The following is a 21,942-nucleotide window of genomic DNA, read 5'->3' on the forward strand; positions in this document are numbered from 1 at the left end:
AACTCAAGAACGCACAAAATCATTATGAACTGAATTGTAAAAGCCGCAAGGTGCCAGAAGCAATTTTGATTTTTAAGTGAAAATTTTCATCGAAAACCAACATTTATAAAAGTTGACAGGTAGAAACTCAAGAGCACTTCGAAGTTCAAATGACTTAGGAACTTGAGCTAGCTGTCACAAAGTAGAAACCCGAATATCCATTAAGTAAACAAGTAACTTGAGCAAAAACCCACAAGTTAAAGAACCCAATGACATATGAAGTCAATTATGAACTCAACTTTAAAAGCCGCAAGGTGCCAGGAGCAATTTCGATTTTAAATTGAAAATTCCCTCCAAAACCAATGTGTGTAAAAGTCGATAGATGGAAACGCAATAGCACTTCGAAGTTCAAATAACTTGGGTACTTGAGCTAAGTGTTGCAAGGTAGAAACCCGAGTATCCATCAAGTAAACAAGTAACTCGAGCAAAACCCGCAAACTAAGAACTCAAGGACGCACGAAGTCAATTATGAACTCAATTGTAAAAGCCCACAAGTTAAGAACCCAATGACATATGAAGTCAATTATGAACTCAACTTTAAAAGCCGCAAGGTGCCAGGAGCAATTTCGATTTTAAATTGAAAATTCCCTCCAAAACCAATGTTTGTAAAAGCCGATAGATGGAAACGCAATAGCACTTCGAAGTTCAAATAACTTGGGTACTTGAGCTAAGTGTTGCAAGGTAGAAACCCGAGTATCCATCAAGTAAACAAGTAACTCGAGCAAAACCCGCAAACTAAGAACTCAAGGACGCACGAAGTCAATTATGAACTCAATTGTAAAAGCCGCAAGGTGCCAGAAGCAATTTTGATTTTAAATTGAAAATTTTCATCCAAAACCAATGTTTGTAAAAGCTGATAGGTAGAAACTCGGGCACTTCAAAGTCCAAATGACTTAGAAACTTGAGCTAAATGCCACAAGGTCGAAACCTGAGTATCCATCAAGTAAACAAGTAGCTCGAACAATAACCCGCAAGCTAAAAACCCAATGGCATGACGTCGATTATTAACTCAACTTTAAAAGCCGCAAGGTGCCAGGAGCAATTTCGATTTTAAATTGAAAATTCCCTCCAAAACCAATGTTTGTAAAAGCCAATAGGTGGAAATGCAATAGCACTTCGAAGTTCAAATAACTTGGGAACTTGAGCTAAATGTTGCAAGGTAGAAACCCGAGTATCCATCAAGTAAACAAGTAACTCGAATAAAAACCCGCTAGTTAAGAACTCAATGACACATAAGGTCAATTATGAAGTCAATTGTAAAATCCACACGGTGCCAAAAGTAAGTTCGATTTTAGATTGAAAATTTTTATCCAAAACCAATGTTTGTAAAAGCCGATAGGTAAAAACTCAAGAGCACTTCAAAGTTCAAATGACTTAGGAACTTGAGCAAAATGCCGCAATATAGAAAGCGAGTCTCCATCAAGTACAAAAATAACTCGAGCAAAAATTGCAAGCTAAGAACTCAAGAATGCATGAAGTCATTTATAAACTCAACCGTAAAGCCGCAAGGTATCAGATTCAATTTCCATTTTATCAACTAGAAAACATTGATCCTTTCTCGATATATTCCTGATTGCATGCAATGCACTACATCAAGGTTTTTCTGCTACGGCTATAAAACTCTGAGGTTGTCATATGATTCATATTGTTTTAAGATAGTCAAAACAGAAAAACCATTAACTGAACTGATAGGCTAACAACTTCAAGTTACCTGATTTCAAGTCCACATATGAAAAACCTTATCCTTGATGGATAACACCCAACCTGATGTTGTGCTTTGGACATGGAAAGCTCCAGAGCAGGCAAGCCGAATAAACTGCAATGAATAAATAAACCAAACAATTCTCAGCAACAAATATCCCCAAATTGAAACCAGAGAACCTAGAAATGGAACCCCTTTCCTGGACCATACAAGCCCTAATTACAGGCCAACACAAGCAACCTCTTTTCCGATTAAAAGAAATCAGACCCAAAATAAAGTTAGGTTTGATTCTCGGGGAGGACACCCCTGTAGCTTAAAGGAACCAAAGTGGGTAAATCGATCATGGGTAGGGAGTCGCTGCCTGTACAGAGAAGCTACAGCCAACACAAGCAACCTCTTCTCCGATTAAAAGAAATCAGACCCAAAAAAAAGTTAGGTTTGATTCTCGGGGAGAACACCCCTGTAGCTTAAAGGAACCAAAATGGTAAATCGATCATGGGTAGAGAGTCGCTGCCTGTACCGAGAAGCTACAAGGAAAGACCTTATCTTAAGGCAACAGCCGGAGGAAGATCGATCAAGAAGGAAGGGCGTCGATCAACAACCGATGCCGATTAGCGCCGATGCCCATTAGGAGAGGGACCTTCTCCTTGACGTCCAGGAAAATCATGGACAAGAAGTTGTCGAAATGGACAGGTTGTTAAGCGGGCGTAAAGGTTTTCCCTTGAATCTCTCTCATCGAAGCGAGAGGGGGGAGCGGGGGAATGAATATTTCAAATAGTGAAGAACCCAACCGTTCCGTTTAGCCCCGGCCCAGAGACTAAGACAAGACTAGAGTCAGAAGACAAGCTTCTCGATCGTTCCTTCAGAGTTTCTTCATACGGCGTCGTTTACTAGTGGTTCAAGAGTGGCCTTTTACATGTCTAACCCCACAAAATAAAACTTAAAAAAATCGTCGTTCCTCCGTGTTGAGGCTGTTGACACGCACGTGCGAAAGAAACAAAGCGAGAAAAATCAAACCGTCTTCAGTCGAACGATGATTGCTTCCAGGTCTCTCTGCCTCCTCAGGTGAGCTTTCTAAACGCTCCACCTCCACTTTTTTCTTCCTTTCTTGTCATCGTTCTTTCACCGACTAGGAAAAATTGTAAGTTGTGAACGTTAATAGCCTATGAAATTGATTTACGTGCTCATTTGATTTTAGTAGCAATATCAGTTTTTTTTTGTTAGAGAGTTCTTTGAATGTGAAATCACAGATAGAGATAGTAATTTGTTCTCAGCACCAAAACATCAAATTTTTTTGCCATTCTTTGATTGTATCCGCAGGTTTGATCACTGAATTTCATTTATTGTTTCTGCAGGATCAATCGAGTTATAAATTTTACCAATACGTATGCAAAACCAGTTCAGGTTTTGCGCTTGTACCTATAGATGATTCTAATTGCCAATTTTGGGTATTTGGAGAGTTTGAGGATTGCCTTTTACTTTTATATTTGATTGTGGAATTATAATAAGTTTGCATAAAAAATGGTTGATGAACTTTTGCCCATGTCGCATGCTGCATGCAACCCCTCGAAGGTTTTGCCTTTTACCTTAATATCAGTTGGAGAAAAATAAAAATGGTTGTTTTCTGCCAAAGCCTACCATTGAGATTTTGCTTTAAGTCATGATTTAACTGATATAGGAAGATCTTTGGTTTTACTACATTTTAAGTGTGAATTGAGTAAGATATTTTCTGGCTTAATTTGTATAACGTCTATGTGACAGAGAATCTGCTCAGTTCACACTTTGAGCTCTGGTCAGAGGATGGGTGGTGCAAAAGACAAGGTAGGTGCTCTGGACAGAAACAGAAAACGGAAAACAGTTAATCCTGTATGGAGACCAATATCTACGCAAGCCAATTCTGTTGAAGGTCTGTTTTCTTTTTTCGAGCAGGGCTCACTTGATTGTTGGCTATTACTTGTTCACATTTGCAGCATTGTTGAATTTGTGTGGGAGTATTTTTGTACTATTTACATAATGATCTCCATGTTTAAACTTTAAAGGAACAATGTATTACAACAAAGCATAAACTGTAGAAACGAGGTAATTCTTTATGGACTAGTGGCAATAGACCAATAATTGTTGTTTCTCTTTTCTTTTAAATTTTCTTTAAGAGAAACAGGGAAAAATATGCAAGAAAGGAAAAGCTCTTCAATCATGTAGGATGTGATGTTGGCTTAATTATAATTGTGAAGTTTTTGAGATAGTATAGCGCATTGGTTTCTGAAAGATATTTATCAGTCTTTCGGTTCATGCAAAGATCTATATTATCTATAAACCATAATTTTGTCTTGTATATTGTCACTTGATATGGTGTCAACTAGATTGTCGCGCCCTTATAGCCTTCATGTATACTATATATGATAACCAGTAAGGTCAGGAGAATTTTGTTATATTTGTCAACTTTTTCTTAGGGATAGAATCTCTGGTTGTGTCTCGTCACATCGAGTTTTGATGTTTCTTATCAATTTTCTTATGTACAATCTGTAGGATCCTTGGTTAAAGATGTTACTGTTGAGTCGGAATATGGAAATCAATATCAAGAAGTCCAATGTAGCACTTCAAGCAACCTTTCAAAGGCTCCTAATGCCATAGATGTCACTGAAACTATAAAAGAAATAGCCAGTTCAACTCTCAGTTCTGGCTCCCTGCAGGGTAATACTGAAGTTGGACCTTCGGAAGGAGTGCCCATACTTTCTGCTGATATGCATACACTTTTGGTTGAGGTAACATGTTGTTTGTTGAAATTTCAAAATTATGCAGATGCTTTTGTCAGGTATATTTCACAATGGTTTTCGTTTGATAAATATGTGTGTGAGCTCTATGAAAAGGCCATAATATTGTTTTTCACAGTGTAATGACAGCTTAACTTTGAGCCAAAAATGAGTTGTATTAATATCGAAGAGCGGGATATTTGTTGAAAAACATTCCCTAATAGATCTTATCCATCATATGCGACTTTTCCTTTCCTCTGCTGATGAGTGCTTTTTCTCACTATAAAAACAGACTTTTCATGCCATTTCGAGATCTGAGCAAGTACCAAAAAGATCTTGATGATTGGTAAATTGGATTTATTATTACCCTTAGGCTCTTGTTGTTACTTGTTAGTTCTATCATTCTCAAGAATGCCAATTCGCAAAGTGGGCTGTTCCAAATGTCAGCCACTTAGTGCAGTTGCTACGATGGTGTTGTTATTAACTTGCTTCTCTGCTAGCTTAACGTATTGGTTACAAATAGCAACACTCACACTTAAGGTGATGTTTTTTATATATAAGGAAACTGCAGCTACTTGTCTTTTGTGGATATCTGACAATTTGACATCAGCAGATCATTTTATGTTTGTACCAGCTTTTTCTGAAATCCAATGCTAAAACTTGATTGCATCAGTCAGAGACTCATAGTCATTCCTTATGGATTCGACTTTGATTTGTCTTTTTTATGGAGTAATTTAGTAGCTCTGTAGTAATATTTCCAGCTTTCCAAACTCTATGCCCAAGTGCAAGAATCAGTCATATTATTATTTATTGCTTCAATTACTTTGTTTTTCCTCTGATTTTCAAATGCCCTTATATTGTAGTTAGCATCCTTTAATTTGGGTATGCATAGGTCTCGTATCTGTTTTAATTTTTAAAGCTCGCTGGGTATCTCGCCCCCTTGACTCGCTTTGTTGTTTTATTTCACTTTTCGTGTCTTTGACATACAGGTGGGAGCGTCTCTTATTCGATTTATTAAGGGAAAAGGGTATGAAATTCGGTGTGTGATTTCTTTGAACATATGTTAGATGTTGGCTCACTAATTTTTTATCCCATAGGGGGTCTACACAGAGGGAAATTGAAGCGGATATGGGAGTTAAGATCATCTTCCCATCATCGAAAAAGGACAACTTTGTTAGTAAGCTTCACTCACTTTTTTTTTGTCAAAATTTTCAGCTATGAATTTTTCTTGGCTCCCCCGCGTCTCTCTCTCTCTCTCTCTCTCTCTCTCTCAACCTTGGATATATGTATTTCTTATGATGAATTTGTTGTTTTTCTAGTTGATTGCTGTTTCTTTTCCTTCATATTTCCAGCGTGACCTTTTTTGATGAGTTATTGGCCATCAAATTGATAGTTTTTCATTCTCAATAGTTGATCTGATCCAGTTTATTGCATCCATTGTCCAGCTCTTTTTTGTAACTTTCATGTGCTTATTTGTTTCAGCCATTGAGGGCATCTCAATAGAGGGTGTGACTAGAGCTTCAGAAAAGATACAAGCTATAATTGATGAGGTTACTCACTAGTCATTGTGGTTTAGTGAAATTTTATTAATTATGTGTGATATTGTTGGGTATTGTTTCTGCTTTCTATAACATCAGGACTTTTTCCATTTGGATGAGAGGATGAATTAGTTATGAAGTCAGGCATGGTCTGATTCTGTAAAAATCTGGTTGTTGCTTATCCCACTTCGAAGAATGATGCTTTGAGTTTTAGTTTTTGCAATAGCTGCTGAGATTTTTTTGCTGGATGGTTTTTCTTCATGTATTTTCTTCTGTTGGTTTACTTTGTATACATCTTTTTTCAAACTAATCGCAGGCAGTCAAGAGCCCCAATCTGGATTACTCTCACTTTGTCTCTCTTCCATTGGCAATACACCCTGAGTTGGTTGATAAGCTTCTCAGTTTTCAGAATATCGTACTTGGAAACAGCAATGATTGCCTAGATGGGAATCATGACACTGATTCTGATGAAGTTACTTCTGACAATGAAAATGAAGGACAACAACTAGATAAAAGACCTGATGTTGCGGTTGAACTTAAAGTTCAAAGTGATCATGAGCATGTTAAAGTGGATCTAACTAGCATACCTTTTGTTAGTTACCTACCTAAAGCATCAAAGTCTTCTGTAACTGGTAATGCTTAACAAGGCTGTCTATTTCAATTCTTTAGATCGCATGATGGTACCACTGAAATTGGTCAGTTGCCATTTTCACTAGCCATTGTCTTGGATGCTAGTTTATGTGTTGCAATAAACTTATAAACTTGAAGCTCTAGGGTAGGTGTTTATTGTTGTCCCAACAATGAGTTTGCGTTACGAATTTACAAGTTAATATTGGTTTGAAAAGGAAAATTACTAGTAGTAACTGAAAGTGTATGTTCATTCAGATTTGCTAAACCTTATTTATTTGTACTTTGCTTAGCTGTTAAGCACTTTTTCCTTTCTTCTTTTACTCTAGGGAGAATCACTGGTAAGCCGACAGATTTGGGTATCGACAAATCCATATTCATTCAACCAAGAACTTTTCACTTAACCGTGCTCATGTTGAAGCTGTGGAACAAGGACCGGGTTGATGCAGCAGCTGAGGTTTTGAAGGTATATTTATTAAATATGATGGGCATCTGCTGAGGGTAATGCAGCTTATTGAAGAATTTTTTGGTTGGTTTCAGAGTGTCTCCTCAAAGGCGAAGGATGCATTGGATAATCGGCCTGTTTTTGTTAGGCTTAAGGGTCTGGTAAGTAAAATATGCCTGTTTCTCCTCATCTTGGTTAGTTTAAAATTTGAGCAATTTCCTTTTGAACCTCAAGCTATGTAGGGAAGAAAATAAAAGACAGATTCCTTGTATCTTTGTGAAGGATGTATTTAAGTAGAACACAGCTTAATTTCTAAAGGGTGACAAACGAGGCTTACATTTGGATCGGAATTTTGATCGTAGAAGGTTTAGTGTTGTGTCATTGTAAACTTTAGCTTCCTTCTCTTGGATCTTAAATTACTTGACCTTTTGAGTTCAATTTTTTCTTTTGTGTTTGGATACATGTGAAGTGGTGTATCTGCACATGTCGTGGTATTGCTCGTAGCTGCTTAAAGACGATGTAGAGTTAGCATCATTGGTCAACTGGGATGCTTTTGTATCTTATCATTATTTTGGTGTGGCCCACTTCTTTATTTTCTTGTAGGATTGCATGAGGGGCTCTTTGGCAAAAGCACGTGTACTTTATGCACCTGTGGAAGAAATTGGCAATGAGGACCGACTTATGCGTGCCTGTCGTATCCTTATTACCTGAGTATTAATACTCTTTGCCTTATTCTTTCTTGTGCTTGGGAATACACAAGTAAAAAAGGAAAGAGGAAAAACAATGCTGCCTGCCCAAGTTTTTTTTTTCTCTAAAATCTTGAATGGACTCTTGATTTTCTTGAGCTTTCTTAGAAGTCATTATTGATGCTTTTGTTGAGGCCGGCCTTGTTTTGGAGAAAGTCTCTAAACCGAAGTTGAAGGTACAGCAGATGATCTTGACAGGCCCTTATTTTGATGTTTCTTATAAAAGCGAGTCTTCTGATGCGCTAATAGGGTTATTGACATATTGTTATTTGTTGTGTGGCTCAGAGTTACATCAGTGCCCTTTGGATCTGTCTGTATATGATAGTTATGCAAACCAAATATGTTATTTTGATCTAATGCATTGTAGAAAATGTTAATTGAGTGTATCCTGACTTCCTGAGTGTTCAACCCCATAAAACAAAGGGGAAGTTAAAATCTTCATTCAAGTACTAGCCCCTATGAGCATTTTGTAATTTTAGTAAGATTGGGATCAGCCACATGAATCTCTTGGTTTGTTCCGTTCATTACAAACTAATGACATCCTATGAGCTTATGTCCTAGATCAGGGAAAAATAAAAGAAAAGAGTGATTGACTTGGCTCTAGAGAAAAAATCTTGTCTACCATTGTTATTGTTCATAAATAATGTAGTGATACTCAGAATTGACCTACTGACAAGATTTTGCTTCATTTGTGTTTTTTATTTTGTATACGTTGTGCTTCCATTAGATTGTGGTATTTCAAAATGCTAACGACAAGGTTTTGTCTCCTTGTATTGCAGTTGCATGCTACCGTTATGAATGCCAGGCATAGGAAAGGGTACTGATGTCTTTCTTTGCACTTCCTTCTATCCATGCTTCTTGATGCTTATGAATCTTTCGAATCTTTCACTGTTTTCTCTATTATTTCCTCCTCTCTCCTTATAAATGTGATGGCTAACTAATGGAACCGAATGTTTCAGGAAGAACCGAAATAAAAAGTTTGATTCCTTTGATGCACGAGGCATTTTCAAGCAGTTTGGAACTGAGGAATGGGGGGAGTATCTTATCCGTGAAGCTCATCTTTCACAAAGGTTTGTGTTTGATGAGAGCGGATATTATCACTGCTGTGCATCAATACCATTTCCTGAAAACATGCAAGTAGACTGATTAACTTGGATTGGGACTCTCAGTCCTATTTTCTCCTGTAGGAAAGAAATCAACATGTACTTATTTATGCTTACCGTTCCCTGTGGCTTTGCATATATAGTTTCTAAACAGTTATCATTTCAGTGCATCCAGTTTCTTGTCAGCCATGGTCATGGCACTGCATGTGTTATGGTTGCAGAGCTGTGTGGCTACCAGATACCAGATACTCTAGTCTAAGGTTCTTGATGTCAACAGTTTTGCCCTTCAATTCCTTTTACTAATAGTAGTCTATGGTTCCCTCCCACCTTTGCCCCTCACTTTATTAAACGATACTCCGAAAAGTGTGACAGGTATATGATGGTAAGAAATGTAGCTTTAGGTGAAAACTGCTCTGGCTTTCCTTAAGTTGGTTGTTGATGGCAGCAGGTGCTGCTGAGCTTGATTACTGAGGGAATTTATCACCCAACTAAACTAGATTTCTTTGTCTTGTGATCTTAGTAGATTTCAGTGTTGCAAGTAATCAGTAATCACAACTTTGTCAGTACTAAATAGATAATGATTTTGTTATGTTAGTTCATTACTTCATTCCTTTTGAACCTTTCAAATCTTACCATAAAATGCTCCATTACTGTGAGATCCATTGCAAAAAGAAGACAATTTTCAAAATGATTAACAAAGACACAATCATGCTGCAACCCCAATAATCACCTATTAAGACAATAATTAGCAGGCCAAAAGTACATGAAGATTCCCCTCTACTCTACTCACCCACCTCTCCGTTAGCCGTCCATTCCCTCCTGTACACAATTCCAAGCCTAACACACAGACAAACAACGTGCAATTCAAACTTTAAATTAACATTGCTCGATTCTTATCCACACATCCTTTTTCAAAAAAAATCTTGCATAGCTATGCGTTCTTGAGCATGGTCGGTGCACTTTGTGGACCAAACCTACTCTTGCCTCCATCACCATGTTTTGTTTTTTCCTTTTATCATGATTTCTCTCATCCATGACATGACCCCCATCACCCACCTCTCTTTCTCTCTCTCTCCCTCCAACACACAAAAAATAAAATAGAAGAGAGTCAATTCATAGTTGGCAACCTTACTCATATGGAATTATCATTTATGAGTGTGTAGACACTTCTAATAAATAAAAGCATGTGAGTGACAGCTAAGACAGACCAAAAAACCTGATTGGTTATATGCTGATATAACAATATTTATTAAATATCATGTGAAGCTCATGAGTCATGACACCATTTAATTTAATTTAATTTTTATACTCTCTTTTTAATTAAAACCCTTTTTATAATTATGTCTTGTGTGTTTGTAGTATATATACATGACCCAACAAACCCTTTTCTGCTACCTTGAATTCTCTGATCCAGTTCTGATCTTATCTTCTCTTCTTCTTATCTAAAAATGGCCATAGCCTTTGGTCGCTTCGATGACTCTTTCAGTTTAGGGTCTATAAGGGCCTATCTTGCTGAGTTTATCTCTACCTTGCTCTTTGTTTTTGCTGGTGTTGGCTCTGCTATTGCTTACAGTTAGTTCCTTATCCTCCCTCCCTCACTCACATATAACTACTTAAAATTGTTTAATTATGTGTACTTACTCTTGATTTATTTTTTTTCCTGATCTGGACAGATAAGTTGACAGGAAATGCAGCACTGGATCCAGCGGGGCTGGTAGCGATCGCTGTTTGCCATGGTTTTGCTCTATTTGTCGCAGTCTCTGTGGGTGCTAACATCTCTGGTGGCCATGTTAACCCTGCTGTCACATTTGGTTTGGCTCTTGGTGGCCAAATTACCATCCTTTCTGGTATCTTCTATTGGATCGCTCAGCTTCTTGGCTCCATCGTCGCTTGCTTCCTCCTCAAATTCGTCACCGGCGGCTTGGTAAGATCAATCAAAAACTACACATATAAACCACTCAATTGGGTTATGCCAGACCAACGTGAATTTTATTCTTGACAAGATGTCACCTGTTCAAATCATAGAAACCGTCTCTCCACAATTCGGGCTAGCTTAAACTTGTGCATATAATTTGAATCGAATTTGTTTTTGCTTTTGATTGTGTAGGCTATTCCTACGCACAGCTTATCCGCAGGAGTAGGAGCAGTTGAGGGAGTTGTGATGGAGATCATAATCACATTTGCATTGGTGTATACAGTCTACGCAACAGCAGCTGACCCAAAGAAGGGCTCACTGGGCACAATTGCACCAATAGCTATTGGTTTCATTGTGGGTGCCAACATCTTGGCTGCAGGCCCATTCTCAGGTGGATCCATGAACCCAGCCCGATCATTTGGCCCGGCCGTTGCTAGCGGTGACTTCCATGACAACTGGATCTATTGGGTTGGGCCTCTCATTGGCGGTGGTTTGGCTGGGCTTATCTATGGAAACCTGTACATGCAATCCGATCATGCACCACTATCCAGTGATTTCTAATCTAGTTTGATCCGTCTTTTATCTTTGTAATAAAAGAAAGAGAAGCAGTTTTGGCTCTTCTTTCTTTTCTCTATTCCTTAGTTTTCTTTGGATGTTATTTTTTTTTAAAAATTTTATCCTTTTGGTTCTGTTGTTGTAAAGCTTTGGCGGTGGTGGTGGTGATGGTTGTGGTCATGTAATTTTCTTGTTTTGTTGAAGAGATTGGCAATGGTGAATGATGGTGTTAAGTGGCTCCACTCTTTATTATTGTGCCTTTTCTTTGTGTCCTTTGTTGTTATCATCCTGTCTTTGGGTTTGGGAGGAAACAATAATTCATGTTGTGGACCAAGAGTACCCCAATACCATTATATGGTTTGGACAATTGTGAATAATTGCATGTAAAATAACACTTATCTAATCAAATGATTATATACATAATAGACTCGTAAAATCTAATCCAATAAATTAAGAGATTCTATTGAAATTATGAGTCTAAACACATCAACAATAATATTGATGTGTCCTCTTTGGGAACTGATTTACTGAGGATACATCGGTTTACCCTCATAACTTTATTCTTTATGGGTTGTTGTCGATGATATTTAGGCTTAGAAAACGTGTCGTTAACATGAGAGGATATGATCAGTTTTGCTTATAAGTCACTCGGTTAGATTATACCCAACCCAACGGGTGGATAGATAGAGATCACTTCCAACTTAATTGAGACTTTGTTTCAATACCTTGTCAAAAATCTCAACTCATTCACACCAACAATATTGTCCACTTTTGAATTTACCGATTCTCATAGATACATCGAACATGCACGATGTCATCACGCTTGATATTTAAACTCAAAGAAAATATCTCGTTTAAAAGAGGAAGTGAGATTTTTTTTTATAGACCACATTGCTTAGGTTAACACAAACGATATGATATTTTTACAAGTCTTGAGAGATTCCTTTTCTTCTTAAGCTATTTTGTGGGGTTTGTGAGGCTATTATGCCTATTGGATCCAATGCACATTCCAAAGGTAGTTGGTGCAGATTCCAAGACAAAAATGCTTTCCATCCCAATTCATTAACTCAAAAAAATGTTACATTTAATTATAAACTCTTTATGATTACAAGAAAATATACATAAATATAATATACCTACTTATTACTTATTGTTGGTCCAAGTCCAACTCTGAAGGCAAAACTTTTTGATCATACCATTCATGTCCTTTCCATTCAGGGAGTTGTTGGATGACAACCTGCATTTCAATACAAAGAGGATCAATTCTTTTAGCATACATAAAATACCTAATTAATTTCAAATACCAAACCTTTAAATATTCACTTTCAAAGAAGATTTTTTTTTCTCTCTAATTAAATTAGCTAGTCTTAATTAATTAAGCAGTAAAAATGGGGAAAATGATAGAATTACAAACCAGGCCTGTGGTATTTGGATCACCAACTGTGGTTTGGCAAGCCAGTCTGAATGTTTTAGGCTTCTGCATCCATGTGAATAATAATGAATGTGAATATATATATTAGCCCTCTCAATTAAAAACACTTGGGGACTACAATAAATATAACCAAATTAATTAAATTGCAACAGATCATCCCTCCGCACTAATAACACTTTGTTTTGAGACAAATCATATTGGCTCGCACGACTTTATTTTTCTAGGTCCAACACCAGTACATATTAGTTTAGTTTGAGCCTTAAAACAACGCTTGTTACTAATTAATAAATTTTGCATATTATATTTTACAGTTCAATCCTTTCCATGGACGATGTGTGATTTAGAGCACTGAGTCGTTTAGTCACTCAATAGCTCACCCTGCTCCGCCAAACTTGACACGACAGAGAAGTGGCCCCGCCCACTCAAGCAGAATACTACATAAATGGAGGTTAATAATGGGCATTATCAAGATCATAATAAATGACATACCTTCTTTAGCTTTTCCTTCTCTATCTCATTACGAGGACTAAGTAGCTCCTTCCCCTCTACTACCTAGCAATACAATAAATTAAAGATTCATTGCTTAGTACAGACCAATGAATTATATACAATACATATATATATAATTGAAAACTATATAATACATATATTGTTGTTTAATTGAAAACTAAAGAAGACTATATAGCTTACCTCCACCAAGCAAGTGCCACAAATCCCTCCTCCCACACAATTTGATAAAGGCCTAGCCTGAAATTTAGCCAACATGCATTGTATGCCTTATAATAAATTCATGTTAATTAACTTATAAGCACTAGCTATCTGCATATAAATTAAGAATATATATATATATATATATATGTATATATAGATTGAAATGAAAGCTTACATACATATGGTCCATACAAATCAATGTTAGAATCCAACATTATATTCCTAAGCATTTGACCACCACATGCTTTGCGGTAATGAACATCCAATGTTCCATCTGGAAGCAACACAGACTAAGAAAAATACAGCAAACTTCAATTGATCTAATACCCAAAACAAAAGAGAGAGAATTTTATGTAATTATGAGCTATTATATATGTATTATATATGTTAATGTTACTATTACTTACATGAACAAAAGCAAAATCTACATGTGGAGTTTCTTGAGGGTCCTTGGCCTGGTCTTCAGTACTGTCAGGGAGTGTGCCAACAGCTCTAATCCTTCCTCTAGAGAAGCCAAACTTTAGATTGGTATTCCGTGCTTTGGTGGTGTGATTGAATTTGTATGGGATTGAGAGGGAAATTGGGTTTGAAGGGTTAAGTGGGAGAGTGTTCATTCTTTTTGATATTTCAACAGGTTTTGTGTTGTGGAGTGGAGGATATTTGTATTTGTATTTGTGTTTGTGTGCGCATTGGCATTGGATTAGGGTCATGGTGTGTGGTGCTTCTTTTTCATCTTATCTGTTTAGCCCATCAGCCTCAGACATAGGCGAATGTGCGAAACAATGTGGACTAGAATATGGGCCTTTATGGTATTTGGGCCCATGCTTAGCCGGTTCTAAAAGAGGGTGGGCCTTGGGCCGTTGTTGGTATGGGTTTAGCCCAAAACAATAACAGATTGATGTTGGTAGCTGGCACACTCTCCTCCCTCCTATAGTCCTTCTAGAGAAAGTATAGTATAACTATACTATAATATAGTATCGGTGCAGTTTCATAACAATTTGTTTTTGATGAACATCAACTCCACCTCTTTTTTGAATCAAATATATTGGTATTAAATTTAGAGTAAAGTAGTTCGAATAAATTATTATTGTTTTTTCTTAAAATACTATTAAAAGATATTAGAATATTATATTTACAATAATAAAATTGTAGTTTAATATTTCTTAAGATTTTAATTTTTTTTATTTGGTTCCATGTCTAAATTGTAGTCGTGGTAGATTAAAAAAATAAAAATATTTGGCTTTATAATGTTGTAAATAATTTAGTAATTGATTTTTTTTGAAAATTAAATTTATTTGGTATAATAATAAGGCCTAGGTTTCCCTAATTTTGCTTTTGCATATATTAGCCATAAATTAAGTTATTAACAAAACATGGTCCGTTCATCATATTAAACGGTCGTGGACGCAGTCACCGGAAATAAACGAGGGAGGCGGCGCTTCTTCCATCCCTTCTCCATAAACCTTTTAAGACCTTGACTGCATATTTTTCTACATAAATACCAAACACAACGCCCAATTCAAACGCAGATGCCCCAAATCGGTACTCCTCTGCGCCTCTTCTTCTCCGCTTCTCCACTCCTCGCTCCACTGAAACCCTCTCTTTCTCTGGGCAGAACCAAATCTTTCTCTTTCTTCACCTCCATCTCTTCTTGCTTCTCACAACGACGCCACGCCGCCGCTCGTCAGTCCTCCAATATCAGAAAGAGGAGCAGCAGTACATTCAAGGAGGACAGGAGTAGATACGGAAACAGGGACAAAGGGCTCCTAATGGATGAAACTCAGTCCTTGGCGTTTAATAAAAGAAAGGCCGAGGGAGGAGACAAGAGTGATAAATCCAAGAGGAATCTGCAGCATAAAGAGCGCAAGCTCAATCCTGTCAATACCATAGCCTATGTGCAGGTGAGGTCCACTTAAATTTGCATTCTTTTTGAATTTGGGTGTGTTTTGTCAGATGGGGTAGATTGATGAAGTGAATGCATTGACCATTATATTAGCTTTTGGAATATTGAGTTGCACTTTAATGTTAATTGGCTTTGCTTTGTCTATTTTTAAGATATGCAATTAGAGAAGTGAGCTATCCTCTATTTAAGCTGGCATTTGCAGCTATGGTTTCTTTCTCTTTAAATCGATTGGGCAATGGATTTTTTCGTACCTGTTGGTTCAAGGCATGTTTCTAAACAGTCAAATTATATCTGTCTAATTGGCTTGTGGGTTCTCTGCAATTTTAGGTTAGAGAGAATTGGGTCTTTGTGGTTTCTTGGAACCATGGATAGCGGGTAAATCTGGAAGACTGAGTTATATGTATACCTTGTTTTTCGGACTTGCGGATTTTCATTATTTTGTTATCTATAAATTGCATCTGCTGGTGTCTAGAGGATTAAAAAATGAAACTGAGGGATGGATGATGGTGATTATCAAACTTATAGTTTGAAATACAAATTTTTTCCCTCACATTTAAAGGGGTAGAACTGGCGAATGGCCTAAATTTTCGGCATGCTGATTGTTGTTTATATGAGTTGTCAGTTATCACAGCCGTGTCTAAGTTCATTTTGCAGGATCTATTTAGAACGTGTCTGCCTTGTGCTTTCCTCGGAAATTGCACTGTATTTTCTTTTTCTGCCGTTTTAAAACAAAATTTGCTTTGTGTATGATCAGAATGTAATTAGAAGTGAGTTACATTGACTACGTTTCTAATTTCTTAAACAGATTTTAGGGACTGGATTGGATACTCAGGATACATCGCCTTCAGTCCTGCTCTTCTTTGACAAGCAAAGGTTTATTTTTAATGCTGGAGAGGTAATTGGAGGGTGGCGATTTCTGTTCAATATGGTAAAATTATGTTGGTGAATTAAATCTCAAACTAGTGCAAATAAATTGAATAGAGAAAATAATGTTCCCGATTGAATTAAAGATCCCAAGAGACTTCTCCATTATTTACACTTAACACAAACATACACAAAAACAAAAAATTCATTTTCTTATCTTCGTAAATAAGTTGATAATGATACTCTTAGAGTCGCACCCCCAAAATATCTCCTTTTCTCCCATTCCTAACCCATTCTTTCCTAATCTCCCCTCTAGTAGTGGGTCCTCTCTCACATCTTTTGACGTACACAGTACACCATTTGCTTCTATCCTGTAATTACCCATTAGTGGCTTTCAAAAGTATGTTTTGTGATTGAGATACATTTGCCCTATCAATACATTTATATAAATTATTTCATCGTTATATGTGCTGGTAAAATTTGATATTTTGAAGCTTTATTTGCGTTTAAGTGTTAAATTTGTTTATAGTTTTCGCATTAAGAATAAGAGTAACTTCTATAAAGCATTCTGATAATTCATATAGTCTGAATTTTAAAGGAATTGTAAATTATAATCCATCCTTCCAATAACTTGGTTTCTTAAAATAGTTGAATTTTAAAGAATTGTCAAAGTTTAACATATTTGATAGCTGGAGGCATATGTGTGTATGTTTGCGTCTGCTTCTTTGCATATATGCACCTCAATTGTTCTTGCACACTCATATGCCTAATATGTGTTTAGACTAATATGTGGGTCTAGTTGTACAATTATGTGTATGTCTAAATAAAAGTTATCGAACATTGTTATAGGAAAATTTCTTGACTATAAAAAGTGGGAACTAGATGCCCTTTCTTTGCCTAGAGCGGTGGAATGGGGAAATTGGAAAAAACTGTTGGCATCGCTGTTTGAGTATTATACATTCATGTTTCAATAATAAATATGAGTAGGGTTTTTTTTTTGGCAAAATGAGTGGTAGAGTTGAAAGCCGAATTTTGCTACCACTCTATTCCATCTACATAGACCACATTTATCCAGGGATATGAGTTGCTTTGTTGATTGTCGGATTTGAAGTATGGGATTATAGAAACTGGGGATTTTAGATGGGTTCATGCAACTGTGTTTTTCACTGAATCTGCTCATTCCTATATTTTCTATGATTTTCTCCCTGATAACATTTAACTGGTCCTGTTTCGTGCACTGAGTGAGCAGGGCAAGTTCAGGAGTATTTGCTTTCAAGAATACGTGATTATAACATGATAAGATCAAACTGTCACAGATGTACCTCTGAGACAATATATGTGAACAAACTGATATATTGAGATAGAATAAACTGGTTTAAAGAAAATGGAACAGGATAATGATAACCTAGCTTTCAAGAAGCTTAGGACCTCCCATTCCTTTTGACCTAATTTCCCAGACAGCCTCCCTTCTGCCCCCAAAATCACCTTAACTACAGAAAACACTATCCTAGTAGAAAAGCTACAAGTGGACTGCTGCTTAACAACCACATGTCACACCTTTTTCTTACCCTTCTCTTGTACAAATTACTAAAAGGTCTATCATAACATTTAATGATGTGATGGTTCTGAAGCACTTCATCATCACCAATACAATTTTCCTTCATTGCAGGGACTACAACGATTCTGCACAGAGCATAAAATTAAGTTATCGAAGGTATTGATCCCGAGAAAAATCCCTTTTCCCTCTTTTTGTGTTTTGAGCTTTTGGTTGTGTCCACTTTGCGAGTTTAAATGATGTAGGAAGAATCTTGATTCATTGATTTGCTTCTTCAGATTGATTATATATTTCTCTCTCGTGTCTGCTCAGAGACAGCGGGTGGACTTCCAGGTTTGCTCTGCAACAAATATCCTAGGATGTTGTTAAGTTATTAACTATAGTTCTTGTTCTAACAGTGCTCAGGTACTCACTTTTGAGTAAACATTTCAGGTTTGCTTTTGACTCTGGCTGGCATTGGAGAACAGGGAATGTCTGTGAGTATTGAATCATTTTCATGTCTCTGCCTTTCTCATATATTGATTTTCGACTTAAATTCAAGGCATATGCATCACATGTTTGTTTAACTTTGGTTGATGATACTTTGAAGGTCAATGTATGGGGTCCATCTGAATTAAAGTATTTAGTTGATGCGATGAAGTGTTTTATCCCACATGCTGCCATGGTTCATACGAGTAGTTCTGGTTCTACTTCTTCTTCTGAGGCTGCGGCTTTGCCTAATACAAGTAAGTTTGTGGACCCCATTGTTCTTGTGAAAGATGAGGTTGTCAAGATATCAGCATTTCTCCTGCAACCAAGTTCCTCACAAGGGTCTGCAAAAAAGCCTGTTGATATGTCTGTCGTATATGTTTGTGAATTGCCGGAAATTATGGGGAAATTTGATCCGGTTAAAGCTAAGGCCCTTGGTTTGAAACCTGGTCCAAAGTATAGAGAACTACAACTTGGTAATTCAGTGAAGTCAGATCGGCATGATACCATGGTGGGTTATAGATGACAAAACTAGGGGAAGTTTTATTTCTCCTGTACTTCTGGTTTATTTAATGTTTCTTCCCTCCCATGGGTATCTTACATGGTTCTATTTGCATTGAATTATCTTAGGTTCATCCAAGTGATGTGATGGATTCTTCTGTTCCTGGTCCTATCGTATTACTTGTCGACTGCCCAACAGAATCTCATGTACAGGAATTATTATCCACACGGTCCCTCAATAATTATTATGCCGATTCCTCATCTAATGGAACAGAGACTACAAAGACTGTGAACTGTGTCATTCATTTAAGTCCTACCTCTATTGTGAGAAGTCCTCTTTATCAGAAGTGGATGAAGAAACTTGGCTCGGCAGAGCATATTATCGCTGGACATGAAATGTAAATCACTGCTCTTCACATCTTTCTCTTTCTGATAGTAGTTGCAGACTCCAGTTGATGATCGATGCTGGGTACTAACACTGTTTGCAGGAAGAATGTGGAAATTCCCATTTTGAAATCGAGTGCTAGAATAGCAGCACGACTTAATTACATGTGTCCTCAGTTCTTTCCAGCCCCAGGATTTTGGTCTCTTCAACATTTTGAAAAGTCGTCATCAGATTCTGTTATTCAGAGTGAGGTTTGTCCTGACATCTTAATAGGGCAAATTATCTTCTTCAAAGTTGATAGTAGTTGTGAAATTCTGTAAGAATGATTGACATTTTCATTTTTGATTTTTTTTTCAGGCTCCTGTTGCAAAGCTATGTGAAAGCATTTCTGCTGAAAATCTCTTGAAGGTAATGTCTTATATGTGGTTGATTCCCGAACCTTGTTTTAGAGTGTGGTTCCATCTTTTCCCCCTTTCTTAACCAAATGCTGTCGGTTTCTTCTCCTCAGCAAAACAACAATGTTTATTTTGTTCCTTCTTACTATTTCTTTTTCTTTGCCTAACACAACCCGTCCATATATGCTCTATTCCACAGTATGGCCATCTATATTTTTTTTTGTTCCATATCTGTGTTTAATGCCGGCATTCTTTGTGAATATTGGAACAGTACACTTTGCGTCCTTATGCTCATCTTGGATTGGATAGATCTTGTATTCCAAGTTTGATGTCTCCATCAGATGTCATCAATGAGCTACTCTTAGAGACTCCAGATATTGCTGATGCTGCCCGACTGATCAGGAATTTATGGCATGAGTATCGAGAAACAAAGGAGGAGATTCATCCGGTAGAAGGTAATGGAGTTATGATTGAAGAACCGTGGCTAGATGAGAAGACAAAGCCTCCTTGTTTGGAAAACATAAGGAGGGATGACCTGGAGATTGTTCTTCTGGGAACAGGTTCGTCCCAGCCTTCTAAGTATAGGAATGTTAGCTCTGTCTATATCAATTTATTCTCGAAAGGGAGTTTGCTCTTAGATTGTGGGGAAGGAACGCTGGGACAACTAAAACGAAGGTAATGCCATAAATGATTTCTTATTTACCTTTTTATCATCACAAGCTTTTGTCATTCACTTCTGTACAACAATAGTTGGTGTTTCTTAATAATAGATATGGAGTGGAAGGTGCTGATAATGCTGTAAAGAATCTGAGTTGCGTTTGGATTTCTCATATACATGCTGATCACCACACGGGTTTAGCCAGAATTCTTGCTCTGCGACGTGATTTGTTGAAGGGAGTGCCTCATAGACCATTACTTGTTGTTGGACCGCGGCAGCTTAAGAGATATCTGGATGCATATGAAAGACTTGAAGATCTAGATATGCAGTTCCTTGATTGTAGAAACACCATGAAAGGTTCATGGGAAGCTTTTGAGGAAAATAATGAATCAAATAAGGATAGCTTATCTACAGGAAGTCCAGATAATTTAGAGGAAATGAGCAATAGAGTAACAACGAATATTGAGTCTACTATATTTGCTAGAGGTAGTCCAATGCAAAGCTATTGGAAGAGACCTGGTAGCGCAGTTGACAATAGCCCGGCATTTCCATTATTGAAGACATTGAAGGAAGTGCTAACAGAAGCAGGATTGGAGACTTTGATTAGTGTCCCGGTGGTGCACTGTCCTCAGGCATTTGGTATTGCCTTGAAGGCGTCAGAGAGAAGCAATAGTGTTGGAAAAGTGATACCAGGATGGAAGATTGTGTACTCAGGTGACACAAGGCCTTGCCCTGAACTGGTAGAGGCATCTCGTGGAGCTACGGTTCTTATACATGAGGCAAGTTAAATGAACTGAACTTTCTTTGTATAGTTATTGTCGTTCGAGAATCCATTTATGCCGTAGCTAATAATTGTGTTGCAAGGTTAATGTAATTGTCTTGTTGCACATCACCATGTCCTCTAGTTATTGTTATCTTGATTTGGGTTCTGATGTTGGGAATTATATTCATGCCCACTTTCGAAAGATATAGTTTGTGATTGACTAGCTTGTTTCTGGCCATTTGCAGGCGACGTTCGAGGACGGAATGATGGAGGAGGCTGTGGCAAAAAACCACAGCACAACAAAGGAAGCCATAGAAGTTGGAGACTCTGCTGGTGCATATCGCATCATCCTCACCCATTTCAGCCAAAGATACCCCAAAATCCCTGTATTTGATGATACCCACATGCACAAAACATGCATTGCGTTTGACATGATGAGTGTTAACATAGCAGATTTGCCTCTTGTCCCTAAAATTCTTCCATATATTAAGCTGCTCTTCAGGAATGAGATGGTAGTTGAGGATGAATTAGATGATGCTATGAACGCTCTAACTGCCACTTTGTAAATAATTAATGTATTCTAAATTATTGTAATTGAATTTTTCCTTAATAGAGTTTCGATTTTTGTTGAATTTTGTAATAAGATCATGATATTTTTTTATTTTTTTTTGAGATTCGATGGCCCACCTTTACACTATGTGTGGCCTTTGAGCCAATGAAGTGACAATTGAGGCCCATTGATGCTCAAGTACTAGTTTCTGGGCTGAGCCCACAAAGCAACGGCCGATCATTATTATAATTTTTGTTAAAAGACAATTTAGGACATGAGCTAGCGTGCGTGGCGCGCTCAAGTACTCTCCTGCTGACCTGTCTTTTGGTACTAAAAC

General features: G+C 37.3%; 4 protein-coding genes across 12 annotated transcripts; 3 read left to right on the forward strand and 1 right to left on the reverse strand.

Moving 5' to 3' along the window:
* Positions 1-2,635: 2,635 nt before the first annotated feature.
* Positions 2,636-9,276, forward strand: LOC120010806. Of its 8 annotated transcripts, none has more exons than XM_038861669.1 (14): positions 2,642-2,806; positions 3,097-3,145; positions 3,503-3,647; positions 4,268-4,503; positions 5,481-5,518; positions 5,589-5,668; positions 5,974-6,041; positions 6,346-6,661; positions 6,986-7,122; positions 7,197-7,262; positions 7,705-7,795; positions 7,956-8,023; positions 8,627-8,664; positions 8,807-9,276. In XM_038861669.1, exons 1-14 carry the CDS (start codon positions 2,775-2,777, stop codon positions 8,991-8,993), a joined length of 1,551 nt encoding a protein of 516 aa, XP_038717597.1. In that variant the 5' UTR covers positions 2,642-2,774; the 3' UTR covers positions 8,994-9,276. The 8 variants fall into 8 exon arrangements, with proteins under 8 accessions (XP_038717604.1, XP_038717598.1, XP_038717597.1 ...); XM_038861675.1 differs by having other exon boundaries at positions 2,789-2,806; positions 3,097-3,189; XM_038861671.1 differs by having other exon boundaries at positions 2,799-2,882.
* A 1,056-nt stretch (positions 9,277-10,332) lies between these two features.
* Positions 10,333-11,692, forward strand: LOC120010808 (aquaporin TIP2-1-like). Its single transcript, XM_038861678.1, has 3 exons — positions 10,333-10,522; positions 10,624-10,874; positions 11,058-11,692. Exons 1-3 carry the CDS (start codon positions 10,399-10,401, stop codon positions 11,424-11,426), a joined length of 744 nt encoding a protein of 247 aa, XP_038717606.1. The 5' UTR covers positions 10,333-10,398; the 3' UTR covers positions 11,427-11,692.
* A 771-nt stretch (positions 11,693-12,463) lies between these two features.
* On the reverse strand, positions 12,464-14,227 carry LOC120011551 (photosynthetic NDH subunit of subcomplex B 3, chloroplastic). Of its 2 annotated transcripts, XM_038862695.1 has the most exons (6): positions 13,971-14,227; positions 13,743-13,853; positions 13,543-13,599; positions 13,342-13,404; positions 12,835-12,897; positions 12,464-12,657 (listed from the first exon to the last, which is right to left on the reverse strand). In XM_038862695.1, exons 1-6 carry the CDS (start codon positions 14,175-14,177, stop codon positions 12,568-12,570), a joined length of 591 nt encoding a protein of 196 aa, XP_038718623.1. In that variant the 5' UTR covers positions 14,178-14,227; the 3' UTR covers positions 12,464-12,567. The 2 variants fall into 2 exon arrangements, with proteins under 2 accessions (XP_038718623.1, XP_038718624.1); XM_038862696.1 differs by lacking the exon at positions 13,743-13,853.
* Positions 14,228-14,977: 750 nt separating this feature from the next.
* Positions 14,978-21,687, forward strand: LOC120011281 (tRNase Z TRZ3, mitochondrial). Its single transcript, XM_038862359.1, has 12 exons — positions 14,978-15,464; positions 16,272-16,361; positions 18,000-18,044; positions 18,164-18,218; positions 18,318-18,361; positions 18,475-18,864; positions 18,984-19,252; positions 19,343-19,490; positions 19,597-19,647; positions 19,906-20,309; positions 20,405-21,071; positions 21,301-21,687. Exons 1-12 carry the CDS (start codon positions 15,093-15,095, stop codon positions 21,619-21,621), a joined length of 2,856 nt encoding a protein of 951 aa, XP_038718287.1. The 5' UTR covers positions 14,978-15,092; the 3' UTR covers positions 21,622-21,687.
* Positions 21,688-21,942: the final 255 nt, after the last annotated feature.

Source organism: Tripterygium wilfordii, chromosome 12 (assembly GCF_013401445.1).
Source record: "Tripterygium wilfordii isolate XIE 37 chromosome 12, ASM1340144v1, whole genome shotgun sequence".
NCBI lineage: Eukaryota > Viridiplantae > Streptophyta > Magnoliopsida > Celastrales > Celastraceae > Tripterygium > Tripterygium wilfordii.